The sequence below is a fragment of the Engystomops pustulosus genome, chromosome 9, assembly GCF_040894005.1.
Source record: "Engystomops pustulosus chromosome 9, aEngPut4.maternal, whole genome shotgun sequence".
NCBI lineage: Eukaryota > Metazoa > Chordata > Amphibia > Anura > Leptodactylidae > Engystomops > Engystomops pustulosus.
In genome coordinates, this window is record NC_092419.1 from 109751987 (window position 1) to 109769696 (window position 17710).

Below are 17710 nucleotides of genomic sequence, written 5' to 3' on the forward strand. Positions count from 1 at the left end.
GGTGTAGTCACAGAGGGGTTAGAGCGCCCATGCTGACCCCTGACCACTGCTGGCTATGATAGAAAGGTGTCAGGACACACAGGACATGGCAGCTCGCTGTGTATGGGGGGTGTAGTCACAGAGGGGTCAGAGCGCCCATGCTGACCCCTGACCACTGCTGGCTATGATACAAAGGTGTCAGGACACACAGGACATGGCAGCTCGCTGTGTATGGGGGTGTAGTCACAGAGAGGTCAGAGCGCCCATGCTGACCCCTGACCACTGCTGGCTATGATAGAAAGGTGTCAGGACACAGGACATGGCAGCTCGCTGTGTATGGGGGGGTGTAGTCACAGAGGGGTTAGAGCGCCCATGCTGACCCCTGACCACTGCTGGCTATGATAGAAAGGTGTCAGGACACAGGACATGGCAGCTCGCTGTGTATGGGGGTGTAGTCACAGAGAGGTCAGAGCTCCCATGCTGACACCTGACCACTGCTGGCTATGATAGAAAGGTGTCAGGACACAGGACATGGCAGCTCGCTGTGTATGGGGGGTGTAGTCACAGAGGGGTTAGAGCGCCCATGCTGACCCCTGACCACTGCTGGCTATGTTAGAAAGGTGTCAGGACACACAGGACATGGCAGCTCGCTGTGTATGGGGGGTGTAGTCACAGAGGGGTCAGAGCGCCCATGCTGACCCCTGACCACTGCTGGCTATGATAGAAAGGTGTCAGGACACACAGGACATGGCAGCTCGCTGTGTATGGGGGGATGTAGTCACAGAGGGGTCAGAGCGCCCATGCTGACCCCTGACCACTACTGGCTATGATAGAAAGGTGTCAGGACACACAGGACATGGCAGCTCGCTGTGTATGGGGGTGTAGTCACAGAGAGGTCAGAGCGCCCATGCTGACCCCTGACCACTGCTGGCTATGATAGAAAGGTGTCAGGGCACACAGGACATGGCAGCTCACTGTGTATGGGGGTGTAGTCACAGAGGGGTTAGAGCGCCCATGCTGACCCCTGACCACTGCTGGCTATGATAGAAAGGTGTCAGGACACACAGGACATGGCAGCTCGCTGTGTATGGGGGGTGTAGTCACAGAGGCATCAGAGCACCCATGCTGACTCCTGACCACTGCTGGCTATGATAGAAAGGTGTCAGGACACACAGGACATGGCAGCTCGCTGTGTATGGGGGTGTAGTCACAGAGAGGTCAGAGCGCCCATGCTGACCCCTGACCACTGCTGGCTATGATAGAAAGGTGTCAGGACACACAGGACATGGCAGCTCGCTGTGTATGGAGGTGTAGTCACAGAGGGGTCAGAGCGTCCATGCTGCCCCTGACCACTGCTGGCTATGATAGAAAGGTGTCAGGACACACAGGACATGGCAGCTCGCTGTGTATGGGGGTGTAGTCACAGAGAGGTCAGAGCGCCCATGCTGACCCCTGACCACTGCTGGCTTTGATAGAAAGGTGTCAGGACACAGGACATGGCAGCTCGCTGTGTATGGGGGGTGTAGTCACAGAGGGGTTAGAGTGCCCATGCTGACCCCTGACCACTGCTGGCTATGATAGAAAGGTGTCAGGACACACAGGACATGGCAGCTCGCTGTGTATGGGGGGTGTAGTCACAGAGGGTTCAGAGCGCCCATGCTGACCCCTGACCACTGCTGGCTATGATAGAAAGGTGTCAGGACACACAGGACATGGCAGCTCGCTGTGTATGGGGGGATGTAGTCACAGAGGGGTCAGAGCGCCCATGCTGACCCCTGACCACTGCTGGCTATGATAGAAAGGTGTCAGGACACACAGGACATGGCAGCTCGCTGTGCATGGGGGTGTAGTCACAGAGAGGTCAGAGCGCCCATGCTGACCCCTGACCACTGCTGGCTATGATAGAAAGGTGTCAGGACACAGGACATGGCAGCTCGCTGTGTATGGGGGGTGTAGTCACAGAGGGGTTAGAGCGCCCATGCTGACCCCTGACCACTGCTGGCTATGATAGAAAGGTGTCAGGACACACAGGACATGGCAGCTCGCTGTGTATGGGGGGTGTAGTCACAGAGGCATCAGAGCACCCATGCTGACTCCTGACCACTGCTGGCTATGATAGAAAGGTGTCAGGACACACAGGACATGGCAGCTCGCTGTGTATGGGGGTGTAGTCACAGAGGGGTCAGAGCGCCCATGCTGACCCCTGACCTCTGCTGGCTATGATAGAAAGGTGTCAGGACACACAGGACATGGCAGCTCGCTGTGTATGGGGGGTGTAGTCACAGAGGGGTCAGAGCGCCCATGCTGACCCCTGACCACTGCTGGCTATGATAGAAAGGTGTCAGGACACACAGGACATGGCAGCTTGCTGTGTATGGGGGTGTAGTCACAGAGAGGTCAGAGCGCCCATGCTGACCCCTGACCACTGCTGGCTATGATAGAAAGGTGTCAGGACACAGGACATGGCAGCTCGCTGTGTATGGGGGGTGTAGTCACAGAGGGGTTAGAGCGCCCATGCTGACCCCTGACCACTGCTGGCTATGATAGAATGGTGTCAGGACACACAGGACATGGCAGCTCGCTGTGTATGGGGGGTGTAGTCACAGAGGGGTCAGAGCGCCCATGCTGACTTCTGACCACTGCTGGCTATGATACAAACGTGTCAGGACACACAGGACATGGCAGCTCGCTGTGTATGGGGGTGTAGTCACAGAGAGGTCAGAGCGCCCATGCTGACCCCTGACCACTGCTGGCTATGATAGAAAGGTGTCAGGACACAGGACATGGCAGCTCGCTGTGTATGGGGGGGTGTAGTCACAGAGGGGTTAGAGCGCCCATGCTGACCCCTGACCACTGCTGGCTATGATAGAAAGGTGTCAGGACACACAGGACATGGCAGCTCGCTGTGTATGGGGGGTGTAGTCACAGAGGGGTCAGAGCGCCCATGCTGACCCCTGACCACTGCTGGCTATGATAGAAAGGTGTCAGGACACACAGGACATGGCAGCTCGCTGTGTATGGGGGGATGTAGTCACAGAGGGGTCAGAGCGCCCATGCTGACCCCTGACAACTGCTGGCTATGATAGAAAGGTGTCAGGACACACAGGACATGGCAGCTCGCTGTGTATGGGGGGTGTAGTCACAGAGAGGTCAGAGCGCCCATGCTGACCCCTGACCACTGCTGGCTATGATAGAAAGGTGTCAGGACACACAGGACATGGCAGCTCACTGTGTGGGGGGTGTAGTCACAGAGGGGTCAGAGCGCCCATGCTGACCCCTGACCACTGCTGGCTATGATAGAAAGGTGTCAGGACACACAGGACATGGCAGCTCGCTGTGTATGGAGGTGTAGTCACAGAGAGGTCAGAGCGCCCATGCTGACCCCTGACCACTGCTGGCTATGATAGAAAGGTGTCAGGACACACAGGACATGGCAGCTTGCTGTGTATGGGGGGTGTAGTCACAGAGGGGTCAGAACGCCCATGCTGACCCCTGACCACTGCTGGCTATGATAGAAAGGTGTCAGGACACACAGGACATGGCAGCTTGCTGTGTATGGGGGGTGTAATCACAGAGGGATCAGAGCACCCATGCTGACTCCTGACCACTGCTGGCTATGATAGAAAGGTGTCAGGACACACAGGACATGGAAGCTCGCTGTGTATGGGGGTGTAGTCACAGAGAGGTCAGAGCGCCCATGCTGACCCCTGACCACTGCTGGCTATGATAGAAAGGTGTCAGGACACACAGGACATGGCAGCTCGCTGTGTATGGGGGGTGGAGTCACAGAGGGGTTAGAGTGCCCATGCTGACCCCTGACCACTGCTGGCTATGATAGAAAGGTGTCAGGACACACAGGACATGGCAGCTCGCTGTGTATGGGGGGTGTAGTCACAGAGGGGTCAGAGCGCCCATGCTGACCCCTGCTGGCTATGATAGAAAGGTGTCAGGACACACAGGACATGGCAGCTCGCTGTGTATGGGGGTGTAGTCACAGAGGGGTTAGAGCGCCCATGCTGACCCCTGACCACTGCTGGCTATGATAGAAAGGTGTCAGGACACACAGGACATGGCAGCTCGCTGTGTATGGGGGGTGTAGTCACAGAGGCATCAGAGCACCCATGCTGACTCCTGACCACTGCTGGCTATGATAGAAAGGTGTCAGGACACACAGGACATGGCAGCTCGCTGTGTATGGGGGGGTGTAGTCACAGAGGCATCAGAGCACCCATGCTGACTCCTGACCACTGCTGGCTATGAAAGAAAGGTGTCAGGACACAGGACATGGCAGCTCGCTGTGTATGGGGGGTGTAGTCACAGAGGGGTTAGAGTGCCCATGCTGACCCCTGACAACTGCTGGCTATGATAGAAAGGTGTCAGGACACACAGGACATGGCAGCTCGCTGTGTATGGGGGGTGTAGTCACAGAGGGGTCAGAGAGGTCAGAGCGCCCATGCTGACCCCTGACCACTGCTGGCTACGATAGAAAGGTGTCAGGACACAGGACATGGCAGCTCGCTGTGTATGGGGGGTGTAGTCACAGAGGGGTTAGAGCGCCCATGCTGACCCCTGACCACTGCTGGCTATGATAGAAAGGTGTCAGGACACACAGGACATGGCAGCTCGCTGTGTATGGGGGGTGTAGTCACAGAGGCATCAGAGCACCCATGCTGACTCCTGACCACTGCTGGCTATGAAAGGTGTCAGGACACACAGGACATGGCAGCTCGCTGTGTATGGGGGTGTAGTCACAGAGAGGTCAGAGCGCCCATGCTGACCCCTGACCTCTGCTGGCTATGATAGAAAGGTGTCAGGACACACAGGACATGGCAGCTCGCTGTGTATGGGGGGGTGTAGTCACAGAGGGGTCAGAGCGCCCATGCTGACCCCTGACCACTGCTGGCTATGATAGAAAGGTGTCAGGACACACAGGACATGGCAGCTTGCTGTGTATGGGGGTGTAGTCACAGAGAGGTCAGAGCGCCCATGCTGACCCCTGACCACTGCTGGCTATGATAGAAAGGTGTCAGGACACAGGACATGGCAGCTCGCTGTGTATGGGGGGGTGTAGTCACAGAGGGGTTAGAGCGCCCATGCTGACCCCTGACCACTGCTGGCTATGATAGAAAGGTGTCAGGACACACAGGACATGGCAGCTCGCTGTGTATGGGGGGTGTAGTCACAGAGGGGTCAGAGCGCCCATGCTGACCCCTGACCACTGCTGGCTATGATAGAAAGGTGTCAGGACACACAGGACATGGCAGCTCGCTGTGTATGGGGGGATGTAGTCACAGAGGGGTCAGAGCGCCCATGCTGACCCCTGACCACTGCTGGCTATGATAGAAAGGTGTCAGGACACACAGGACATGGCAGCTCGCTGTGTATGGGGGTGTAGTCACAGAGAGGTCAGAGCGCCCATGCTGACCCCTGACCACTGCTGGCTATGATAGAAAGGTGTCAGGACACAGGACATGGCAGCTCGCTGTGTATGGGGGGTGTAGTCACAGAGGGGTTAGAGCGCCCATGCTGACCCCTGACCACTGCTGGCTATGATAGAAAGGTGTCAGGACACACAGGACATGGCAGCTCGCTGTGTATGGGGGTGTAGTCACAGAGAGGTCAGAGCGCCCATGCTGACCCCTGACCACTGCTGGCTATGATAGAAAGGTGTCAGGACACACAGGACATGGCAGCTCGCTGTGTATGGGGGTGTAGTCACAGAGGGGTCAGAGCGTCCATGCTGCCCCTGACCACTGCTGGCTATGATAGAAAGGTGTCAGGACACACAGGACATGGCAGCTCGCTGTGTATGGGGGTGTAGTCACAGAGAGGTCAGAGCGCCCATGCTGACCCCTGACCACTGCTGGCTATGATAGAAAGGTGTCAGGACACACAGGACATGGCAGCTCACTGTGTATGGGGGGTGTAGTCACAGAGGGGTCAGAGCGCCCATGCTGACCCCTGACCACTGCTGGCTATGATAGAAAGGTGTCAGGACACACAGGACATGGCAGCTCGCTGTGTATGGGGGTGTAGTCACAGAGAGGTCAGAGCGCCCATGCTGACCCCTGACCACTGCTGGCTATGATAAAAAGGTGTCAGGACACACAGGACATGGCAGCTCGCTGTGTATGGGGGGTGTAGTCACAGAGGGGTCAGAACGCCCATGCTGACCCTGACCACTGCTGGCTATGATAGAAAGGTGTCAGGACACACAGGACATGGCAGCTCGCTGTGTATGGGGGTGTAGTCACAGAGGGGTCAGAGCGTCCATGCTGCCCCTGACCACTGCTGGCTATGATAGAAAGGTGTCAGGACACACAGGACATGGCAGCTCACTGTGTATGGGGGTGTAGTCACAGAGAGGTCAGAGCACCCATGCTGACCCCTGACCACTGCTGGCTATGATTGAAAGGTGTCAGGACACAGGACATGGCAGCTCGCTGTGTATGGGGGGTGTAGTCACAGAGGGGTTAGAGCACCCATGCTGACCCCTGACCACTGCTGGCTATGATAGAAAGGTGTCAGGACACACAGGACATGGCGGTCGCTGTGTATGGGGGTGTAATCACAGAGGGATCAGAGCACCCATGCTGACTCCTGACCACTGCTGGCTATGATAGAAAGGTGTCAGGACACACAGGACATGGAAGCTCGCTGTGTATGGGGGTGTAGTCACAGAGAGGTCAGAGCGCCCATGCTGACCCCTGACCACTGCTGGCTATGATAGAAAGGTGTCAGGACACACAGGACATGGCAGCTCGCTGTGTATGGGGGTGTAGTCACAGAGAGGTCAGAGCACCCATGCTGACACCTGACCACTGCTGGCTATGATTGAAAGGTGTCAGGACACAGGACATGGCAGCTCGCTTTGTATGGGGGGTGTAGTCACAGAGGGGTTAGAGCGCCCATGCTGACCCCTGACCACTGCTGGCTATGATAGAAAGGTGTCAGGACACACAGGACATGGCAGCTCGCTGTGTATGGGGGTGTAGTCACAAAGGGGTCAGAGCACCCATGCTGACTCCTGACCACTGCTGGCTATGATAGAAAGGTGTCAGGACACACAGGACATGGCAGCTCGCTGTGTATGGGGGGTGTAGTCACAGAGGGGTCAGAACGCCCATGCTGACCCCTGACCACTGCTGGCTATGATAGAAAGGTGTCAGGACACACAGGACATGGCAGCTCGCTGTGTATGGGGGTGTAGTCACAGAGAGGTCAGAGCGCCCATGCTGACCCCTGACCACTGCTGGCTATGATAGAAAGGTGTCAGGACACACAGGACATGGCAGCTCACTGTGTATGGGGGGTGTAGTCACAGAGGGGTCAGAGCGCCCATGCTGACCCCTGACCACTGCTGGCTATGATAGAAAGGTGTCAGGACACACAGGACATGGCAGCTCGCTGTGTATGGGGGGATGTAGTCATAGAGGGGTCAGAGCGCCCATGCCGACCCCTGACCACTGCTGGCTATGATAGAAAGGTGTCAGGACACACAGGACATGGCAGCTCACTGTGTATGGGGGGTGTAGTCACAGAGGGGTCAGAGCGCCCATGCTGACCCCTGACCACTGCTGGCTATGATAGAAAGGTGTCAGGACACACAGGACATGGCAGCTCGGTGTGTATGGGGGGTGTAGTCACAGAGAGGTCAGAGCGCCCATGCTGTCCCCTGACCACTGCTGGCTATGATAGAAAGGTGTCAGGACACACAGGACATGGCAGCTCGCTGTGTATGGGGGATGTAGTCACAGAGGGGTCAGAGTGCCCATGCTGACCCCTGACCACTGCCGGCTATGATAAAAAGGTGTCAGGACACAGGACATGGCAGCTCGCTGTGTATGGGGGTGTAGTCACAGAGAGGTCAGAGCGCCCATGCTGACCCCTGACCACTGCTGGCTATGATAGAAAGGTGTCAGGACACACAGGACATGGCAGCTCGCTGTGTATGGGGGTGTAGTCACAGAGAGGTCAGAGCGCCCATGCTGACCCCTGCTGGCTATGATAGAAAGGTGTCAGGACACACAGGACATGGCAGCTCACTGTGTATGGGGGATGTAGTCACAGAGGGGTCAGAGTGCCCATGCTGACCCCTGCTGGCTATGATAGAAAGGTGTCAGGACACACAGGACATGGCAGCTCACTGTGTATGGGGGATGTAGTCACAGAGGGGTTAGAGCGCCCATGCTGACCCCTGACCACTGCTGGCTATGATAGAAAGGTGTCAGGACACACAGGAAATGGCAGCTCGCTGTGTATGGGGGGTGTAGTCACAGAGGGATCAGAGCGCCCATGCTGACCCCTGCTGGCTATGATAGAAAGGTGTCAGGACACACAGGACATGGCAGCTCGATGTGTATGGGGGTGTAGTCACAGAGCGGTCAGAGCGCCCATGCTGAGCCCTGACCACTGCTGGCTATGATAGAAAGGTGTCAGGACACACAGGACATGGCAGCTCGCTGTGTATGGGGGGTGTAGTCACAGAGCGGTCAGAGCGCCCATGCTGAGCCCTGACCACTGCTGGCTATGATAGAAAGGTGTCAGGACACACAGGACATGGCAGCTCGCTGTGTATGGGGGATGTAGTCACAGAGGGGTCAGAGCGCCCATGCTGACCCCTGACCACTGCTGGCTATGATAGAAAGGTGTCAGGATACACAGGACATGGCAGCTCACTGTGTATCGGGGGTGTAGTCACAGAGGGGTCAGAGCGCCCATGCTGACCCCTGCTGGCTATGATAGATAGGTGTCAGGACACAGGACATGGCAGCTCACTGTGTATGGGGGGTGTAGTCACAGAGGGATCACAGCGCCCATGCTGACCCCTGCTGGCTATGATAGAAAGGTGTCAGGACACACAGGACATGGCAGCTCGCTGTGTATGGGGGGTGTAGTCACAGAGGGATCAGAGCGCCCATGCTGACCCCTGCTGGCTATGATAGATAGGTGTCAGGACACAGGACATGGCAGCTCGCTGTGTATGGGGGGTGTAGTCACAGAGCGGTCAGAGCCCCCATGCTGACCCCTGACCACTGCTGGCTATGATAGAAAGGTGTCAGGACACACAGGACATGGCAGCACGCTGTGTATGGGGGTGTAGTCACAGAGGGGTCAGAGCACCCATGCTGACCCCTGACCACTGCTGGCTATGATAGAAAGGTGTCAGGACACACAGGACATGGCAGCTCGCTGTGTATGGGGGGTGTAGTCACAGAGGGGTCAGAACGCCCATGCTGACCCCTGACCACTGCTGGCTATGATAGAAAGGTGTCAGGACACACAGGACATGGCAGCTCGCTGTGTATGGGGGTGTAGTCACAGAGGGGTCAGAGCATCCATGCTGCCCCTGACCACTGCTGGCTATGATAGAAAGGTGTCAGTACACACAGGACATGGCAGCTCGCTGTGTATGGGGGGTGTAGTCACAGAGCGGTCAGAGCGCCCATGCTGAGTCCTGACCACTGCTGGCTATGATAGAAAGGTGTCAGGACACACAGGACATGGCAGCTCGCTGTGTATGGGGGATGTAGTCACAGAGGGGTCAGAGCGCCCATGCTGACCCCTGACCACTGCTGGCTATGATAGAAAGGTGTCAGGACACAGGACATGGCAGCTCGCTGTGTATGGGGGTGTAGTTACATAGGGGTCAGAGCGCCCATGCTGACCCCTGACCACTGCTGGCTATGATAGAAAGGTGTCAGGATACACAGGACATGGCAGCTCACTGTGTATGGGGGGTGTAGTCACAGAGGGATCACAGCGCCCATGCTGACCCCTGCTGGCTATGATAGAAAGGTGTCAGGACACAGGACATGGCAGCTCGCTGTGTATGGGGGGTGTAGTCACAGAGGGGTCAGAGCGCCCATGCTGACCCCTGACCACTGCTGGCTATGATAGAAAGGTGTCAGGACACAGGACATGGCAGCTCGCTGTGTATGGGGGGTGTAGTCACAGAGGGATCACAGCGCCCATGCTGACCCCTGACCACTGCTGGCTATGATAGAAAGGTGTCAGGACACAGGACATGGCAGCTCGCGGTGTAACCACATTTCAGAAACCTATAGTCTGAGCAGCTTCTTCTGGGCGGAGTTTGTGTGATTGACAGATCTGATCTGGGACTGGAGGATGAGTAGACTCAGTCACTTCTTCATAGTATTGAACAGAACACAACAAGCCACAAGTGAGAAAAGCAGATTTTGCTTTATTATTGTTTTTTTTTTGGACATTTTTTTTTATTAATTTAAATGAGAATTCTTCCAGATGATAAGAGCTAATACAATCACATAGTTTAAAGAGGGGGGTGATGGAGAGAGAATGAAATGGGACAGGAAATTCAGGGACATAGAGCGGGGGGGAGGGGAAGGGGTGTTGGTCGTGGACACCAGTCAGGTGACGATAGGTTTTCTTCTCTGTATTTGGGTCACTTAAAAAGATTTCTCTTAATATATTTTTAAAAAAATATAAAACTTGGTATCTATCACCTCCCCGTGGTCTCCTGTAGACTCTGCGTAGGGTTGTTCTAAGCTGAATGAGAGATTATCCGCTGTTTGCTCTGCATTGTGGACCATTCACTAGAGAGCTGTGATATGTGACTGCAGATCCTGCCCTGTGAAGCATACACCCCTCCCCCTGCAGAAAGTGGGAGGAGCCATGTGTAACAGGCATGCGATGTCATTACAGAGCGCAATACCCACCATGTGACATCACCAAACAGAACTCCACGGGGCTTCCTCCCAATGATCCGTGCCTGAGGGAGCGCCCCCACACCAGAGCAATGGCTGCAGGCTCACCAGGGGGTAGCATCAGAGCCCTGACTATGTAAATGCCTAAATAATAAACTAGGAGCAGCAGCAACATCCAGACAGAGAGAGAGAGAGGGGGAGATTGTAGAATATATACAAAAGACATAACACGGACTAAACTGGAAGCGAGGTAAAGCCGGTTCAAATATTATTCCGTCTGCTACTACATACACACTGTACACCGAGTATATACACAACCAGACTAAGGTCCTTGTAGCGTGCCAGGACATGGGGCGATGAAGGACCCCTCTGAGGGGCCACTTATACGGATACGACTCCCAGGGGTCTGCCTGCTCTTTATGAGGATGAGTTGGGGGTCCTAATGTAACAGGTCAGTAAGTGGAAATAAAACGGCAGGAGAAGCAGGGGAGGTCCCTCGAGCTCCAGCCCCGCCCATGCAGAACTACAGAAAGTTTAACCCTTTTACACCCAGCATAACCTTGGAGATCCAGCAACATAAAAGCTAAATTATGTCTATCAACTCTACATATAAATGTTGTATTCAGGAGATTCCTACCAGAGGTTGTTGGAAAGTAAAGGTGAGGTGATCCACACTGGGCCTGCAAGAAATACAATTATATGTAAATCAGGGGGTAGAACCGGACACTCCTATATAATATACAATGTCATGTGTATGTCAGGCTGCTTACAGCTCAAAGTATGGCAAAGGCCAACAGAAACAGCGCCATTCTGGTCCACAGGCCAAGTCTGATATTGCAGGTGGGCCACATTCACAATACAATACATCCGTTCTCAATAATATATTGTATTCCAATTGTTTACAGCTTAAATCAACCCTGGCTGTCAGTGAACGGAAACCGATACCGGATCCAGTCCTTCTCACCTAGAACCGACAGGACTGGATCAAGACAAAATGTTATTAACAGCAAGCAGAGTTATTGAAAATGGTGATAATTCAGAAGGTGGGGAACGTGAAATGTGCCCAGTTATAAAAGTAATACACAGATTACCATCGGTTAAAGGGATTGTGACAGAATAAGTGCCACTATAGGGAAGGGCTGTGTGGGGGAGGGGCATGGATAGACCTACAGGAACAATTGACCTATATGTGGGGGAGTTCACACACACCAGCACATGTCCAGCCAGAAGTTTTTGGTTGGAGCAGTCACCCACAGACACCAGAGGGATAATGGGCTTATAGCGCCTCATACTGGGAAGACGTCGTCACTGACAAGTTTTTTTTTGGATTGTAAAATCATTTCCTTTACCCTACAGCAAATTCTGACGATCCCCCCTAGACCTGCTGTGCACAGGGATGATACTACAGTCAGTTTGGGGGGGATTAGGAAATTCAGAAATAAAACCAAAGAGTCCAAACTGTAAAGGGTTAAATGTAAGACACTGCATCAGTTCTTATCCTCCAAAACCGTACACCCTTTTATCTCTTCTACATACCCAACAATTGACTTGTAAAGTGCATGTAGCCATACGATGGATAAACATTTGCTTGCAATTTTTAATTGACCGCAACGTACAAAGTGGGCGGAGCATGCCAGTCTGGAGTCAGGCTCCACCCCTCTAAGCCCTGCACACATCTTAAAGGAGTTGTCCACTTTCAGCAAATATGTAATATGGTTTAAGGATAAGTTATCCAATTTTTCAATATATTTTCTGTATCAATTCCTAACAGTTTTCTAGATCTCTGCTTGCTGTCCTGCTATAAAAGCTTCTATTTTTACTTCCAGTAGATAGAAAAGTGTCCATGTGATGTGTGATAATAACGGCACCTGCACCTCAATCACATCTCCTATTACTCTGTGATAATAACAGTTCCTGCACATGCGTGTCCATCACATCACATGGACAGATTTCTATCCACTGGAAACAAAACGCTGAAGCTTTCTATAGCAGGACAGCAAGCAGAGATCTAGAAAAAAACGTGAGGAATTGATACAGAAAGTATATTGGAAAATTGTTTGTACACAAACCATATCAAATATTTGCTGAAAGTGGACAATCCCTTTATTGCAGTAGTAACAAGGTATTCCAGACTGACACAATTACAGCATAGATGATGGCCCTGAATGAGAGTACAGGGTCTGTCACCATCATGGGGAGGCTGGTGGTGGTGTCGGACATGTGCACCCTCCTCTGCATTTACTTTTATAGGAGCTCTAGAGGTGAATGGAGGGAGTTGCACCCAACTCTGCATTTATTGGCCACTTGGATGCAGTCCCCAGCATTGGAGATGTGAGTGTACACAGTCTGTCAGACATCTAGCTTATAATCTATGGACACAACTGGATTATCCCTTTAAAGCTATTGCTCAATGCAATTCCTTGCAGTGATTCCACAGCTCCCAGCATACAGGGGACCCATAATAACTGGAAGGTCTCAGGCTATAAACATTTGCAATGGGTAATGACACAGACACTTGTATCACTATAACCCTAACATAGGCGTGGGGTGCAACACATGGCACTAATGAGTGAGATGTCAGGACATACACGTTATCTGCCTCAATTGTTACCTTTTTTTTTTTTTTTTCCTAAACCCCAAAGTTTGCTCATTATTTGCTGCAATCTACACAAAATCACCTCCCGGCTAGACAGATCCATAACTGCATAAAAGGAAGGGGTTAAAAAAAGTCATATATATGTTTGTATAGGACAAAAAAAAAAAAATTAAATAAAACATAAAGTTAGGAAGAGAGTTGTTTAAAAACAAACACGTGACATGAATCCGCTGCCGTGCGTCAGCTACGAGGTGGAAGCAGGGACATGAAACGCCAACAAATCACGGACTGCGCGGTCACATGATGTACAGGGAGGAGGGGGCAGAAGTAAAGGCTTAAGACGCTCCTGTGTCACCGTAGGAGTCCATTCAACAAGAAGTAAATCTAAGTATGCCGATACAGGTAGTTTTTTTTTTTGTTGGTTTTTCATTTTTTGCTCTGTTTTTTTAAAATTTTAAACAGTTCTCGGAGGGAGTCAGTGTCCACGCGACTGTGGAGGTAACTGAGGAGGAGACGGCTCTCACTAGAGGAAGAATCCAAAAGAGGAGGGATGGCAGGTGCATGGGAGGCGAGAAGAACTAGGTATTTCCAAAAAGAAAAGAATAGATCATCGGGAAGCGCTTCTCAGGCCGCACTCTCCTCCATTTTCACCACTGAAGGCTTGATGGTCCCAGTCCGAACCGGCTTCATCTGATTCGCAGTGGGCTGCTCCGGAAGCTTAGGGGTAACCAGGCTGCACTTCTCATCGGCCCTCGACTTTACCTGCTGGAAGAAAGGTATATTATGAGGATAATAAAAGAGTAACCAAGGAAGGGGAAGGTGAGCAGACCCCCAAGGCTCAGGGGTTCAGTAGGTAAGGTCTAGAGGAGATCACTCCAGGGGTGCAGTGGACCTTAGATGCCCAGTAATCAGGTGCTGATGACCCAACACCAAGACCTTGCTCTGATTACCTGTTCTCTGAGAATAGCTTCAGGAGGCCTGAAGCAGGGATATAAGAAACGCACGACGGGGCAGCGCACCCTCGCTCACCAAATATTTATACATTATGGGTAACTGGACTTAAAGGAAACCTACTACTAGGTTTGAGCTGGTGCTGGAGCATATCTTCATTATTTCCAGAAAGATTGCTTTTTAAACGATTTTATTCTTTACATTCCAAGCACGCTTCGGCGCACCATGCACGCGACCGTGTGTGTGCCTGTAAAGGAAGTGCCGGAGAGCCGCTGACGTCACCAAGCTCTCGGGCACACTCACGCCTGCGCAACTGCACGTGCAAAGCCGGCCAGGATAAAAAAAATTTAAGTTGCGCAGGCGCGAGTGTGACGCCACATGCACTTCCTATTCAGGCGCACGCACGGTCGTGTGCATGGTGCGCTGAGCACGTATCATGGTGTGTCAAAGCGTGCTTGGAATATAAGGAATAAAACAGTTTAAAAAGCAATACAGCGCTTTCTGGAAATGATGTAGATATCCCCTGGCACCGGCTCGCCCTGAGCTGCTGCAAGGCATTTGTAGAGTCCCATCTATTGATAATCCTGATGCACGGACACTTTAAAAGCACATAACTGCACTGGCATTAGCACTTTTATATGAAATTACATCAGGATGTCATATGAAATGGATCTGCGGAAACAATTTATTCTGTTGTGTATTTTCACATTGTCGTGGTCTTTTTTAATGGAATTTAATAAAATGAATTATACATTTTTATGCTGCATTGTGAGGAATGGTTTATGAACCCTTGTTGCACTCATAAGTCCTTTTTGGTCTCGTTTAAAATTGCTGCTGGAGTGGGTTCAGATAAGATGAGTAGACCTTAGAGATACGTCATTTATTTTGTGCTGATTATTTGGTTTTACATTGCACAGCGAGTGTCAGTACACTGCATGTTACTGAGCTTGACGACCATGAAATTTAGGCACAAAAATGTTAGGGATCAGCGAGTCCCATCTAAATAAGAGGCATGAGAGAGGAGATGAGCGACAAGGAAGCAGATAAGACACTCAGACACACCACAAGTACGACACAAGAACAGCAGACAACGCAGCAGGTGCCAAGACATCAACGAGGGCAATGGTCTACAAAGAAAACTCTCTCCATGCAAACTGTGCGGCAGGATATCCAACCACTAGGCCTGGTCCACAAGACTTTGTCCCTAGTACCAGGGGGCCGCTACTAATCTACATACACAGGGCATAGTAAGGGCCACTTGATCACAGGACTTTACCTGTTGAGGATAGTGTCCTAAGCTGCCAGATGGCCCCGGTCCTGGTGACTTCCCACTGGGACTAGCTGAAGCTGGCCTTAAAATGAAAGGCAACCATTTCAAAGCAGGAAAAAGAGCAAAACCACAACTACTGGCGCCTGGAAGAATATGGACTATGGGGAGAGAGGAGGTAGACGGAAGATGAGGAGAGGACTTATGGAAATGTGTGAGGACAAAGTGGAGGCATATCCTGCCCCTTCATCCTTCCCTGGCTGTACAGATCCATGTGGCGAGGGAGGAGAGGCGGCCCATTCATCAAGCTACAGAGAGGCCAGAGCGTCAGAAGATCAGAGACACATACAAACTGCAGACAGAAATGGCTAAACCCTGTGCCAGACATGTCTTCATAAACATTCTCCACCTGATATTATCCTGTACTGATCCTGAGTTACATCCTGTATTATACTCCAGAGCTGCACTCACTATTCTGCTGCTGGTGCAGTCACTGTGTACATACATGACATTACTTATCCTGTACTGATCCTGAGTTACATCCTGTATTATACCCCAGAGCTGCACTCACTATTCTGCTGCTGGTGCAGTCACTGTGTACATACATGACATTACTTATCCTGTACTGATCCTGAGATACATCCTGTATTATACACCAGAGCTGCACTCACTATTCTGCTGCTGGTGCAGTCACTGTGTACATACATGACATTACTTATCCTGTACTGATCCTGAGTTACATCCTGTATTATACCCCAGAGCTGCACTCACTATTCTGCTGCTGGTGCAGTCACTGTGTACATACATGACATTACTTATCCTGTACTGATCCTGAGTTACATCCTGTATTATACTCCAGAGCTGCACTCACTATTCTGCTGCTGGTGCAGTCACTGTGTACATACATGACATTACTTATCCTGTACTGATCCTGAGTTACATCCTGTATTATACTCCAGAGCTGCACTCACTATTCTGCTGCTGGTGCAGTCACTGTGTACATACATGACATTACTTATCCTGTACTGATCCTGAGTTACATCCTGTATTATACCCCAGAGCTGCACTCACTATTCTGCTGCTGGTGCAGTCACTGTGCACATACATGACATTACTTATCCTGTACTGATCCTGAGTTACATCCTGTATTATACTCCAGAGCTGCACTCACTATTCTGCTGCTGGTGCAGTCACTGTGTACATACATGACATTACTTATCCTGTACTGATCCTGAGTTACATCCTGTATTATACTCCAGAGCTACACTCACTATTCTGCTGCTGGTGCAGTCACTGTGTACATACATGACATTACTTATCCTGTACTGATCCTGAGTTACATCCTGTATTATACCCCAGAGCTGCACTCACTATTCTGCTGCTGGTGCAGTCACTGTGTACATACATGACATTACTTATCCTGTACTCATCCTGAGTTACATCCTGTATTATACTCCAGAGCTGCACTCACTATTCTGCTGCTGGTGCAGTCACTGTGTACATACATGACATTACTTATCCTGTACTGATCCTGAGTTACATCCTGTATTATACCCCAGAGCTGCACTCACTATTCACTGTGTACATACATGACATTACTTATCCTGTACTCATCCTGAGTTACATCCTGTATTATACTCCAGAGCTGCACTCACTATTCTGCTGCTGGTGCAGTCACTGTGTACATACATGACATTACTTATCCTGTACTGATCCTGAGTTACATCCTGTATTATACTCCAGAGCTGCACTCACTATTCTGCTGCTGGTGCAGTCACTGTGTACATACATGACATTACTTATCCTGTACTGATCCTGAGTTACATCCTGTATTATACTCCAGAGCTACACTCACTATTCTGCTGCTGGTGCAGTCACTGTGTACATACATGCCATTACTTATCCTGTACTGATCCTGAGTTACATCCTGTATTATACCCCAGAGCTGCACTCACTATTCTGCTGCTGGTGCAGTCACTGTGTACATACATGACATTACTTATCCTGTACTCATCCTGAGTTACATCCTGTATTATACCCCAGAGCTGCACTCACTATTCTGCTGCTGGTGTAGTCACTGTGTACATACATGACATTACTTATCCTGTACTGATCCTGAGTTACATCCTGTATTATACCCCAGAGCTGCACTCACTATTCTGCTGCTGGTGCAGTCACTGTGTACATACATGACATTACTTATCCTGTACTGATCCTGAGTTACATCCTGTA

General features: G+C 51.5%; 1 protein-coding gene across 9 annotated transcripts in view; it reads right to left on the minus strand.

Annotated features, from left to right (window-relative positions):
• Positions 1-13255: 13255 nt before the first annotated feature.
• The window catches only part of PRRC2B (proline rich coiled-coil 2B), a 46991-nt gene continuing 42536 nt past the window's right edge, over positions 13256-17710 (minus strand). For 5 of the 9 annotated variants that reach the window (XM_072125601.1, XM_072125605.1, XM_072125600.1 and 2 more), the window contains 2 exons: positions 15488-15563; positions 13256-14025 (listed from right to left, as the gene is read on the minus strand). In XM_072125601.1, the coding sequence (XP_071981702.1) occupies positions 13885-14025; positions 15488-15563 (217 nt within the window). In that variant the 3' untranslated portion in view covers positions 13256-13884. The remainder of the gene's footprint in view (positions 14026-15487; positions 15564-17710) is intronic. The other 4 variants (XM_072125598.1, XM_072125599.1, XM_072125604.1 and 1 more) reach the window with 3 other exon arrangements.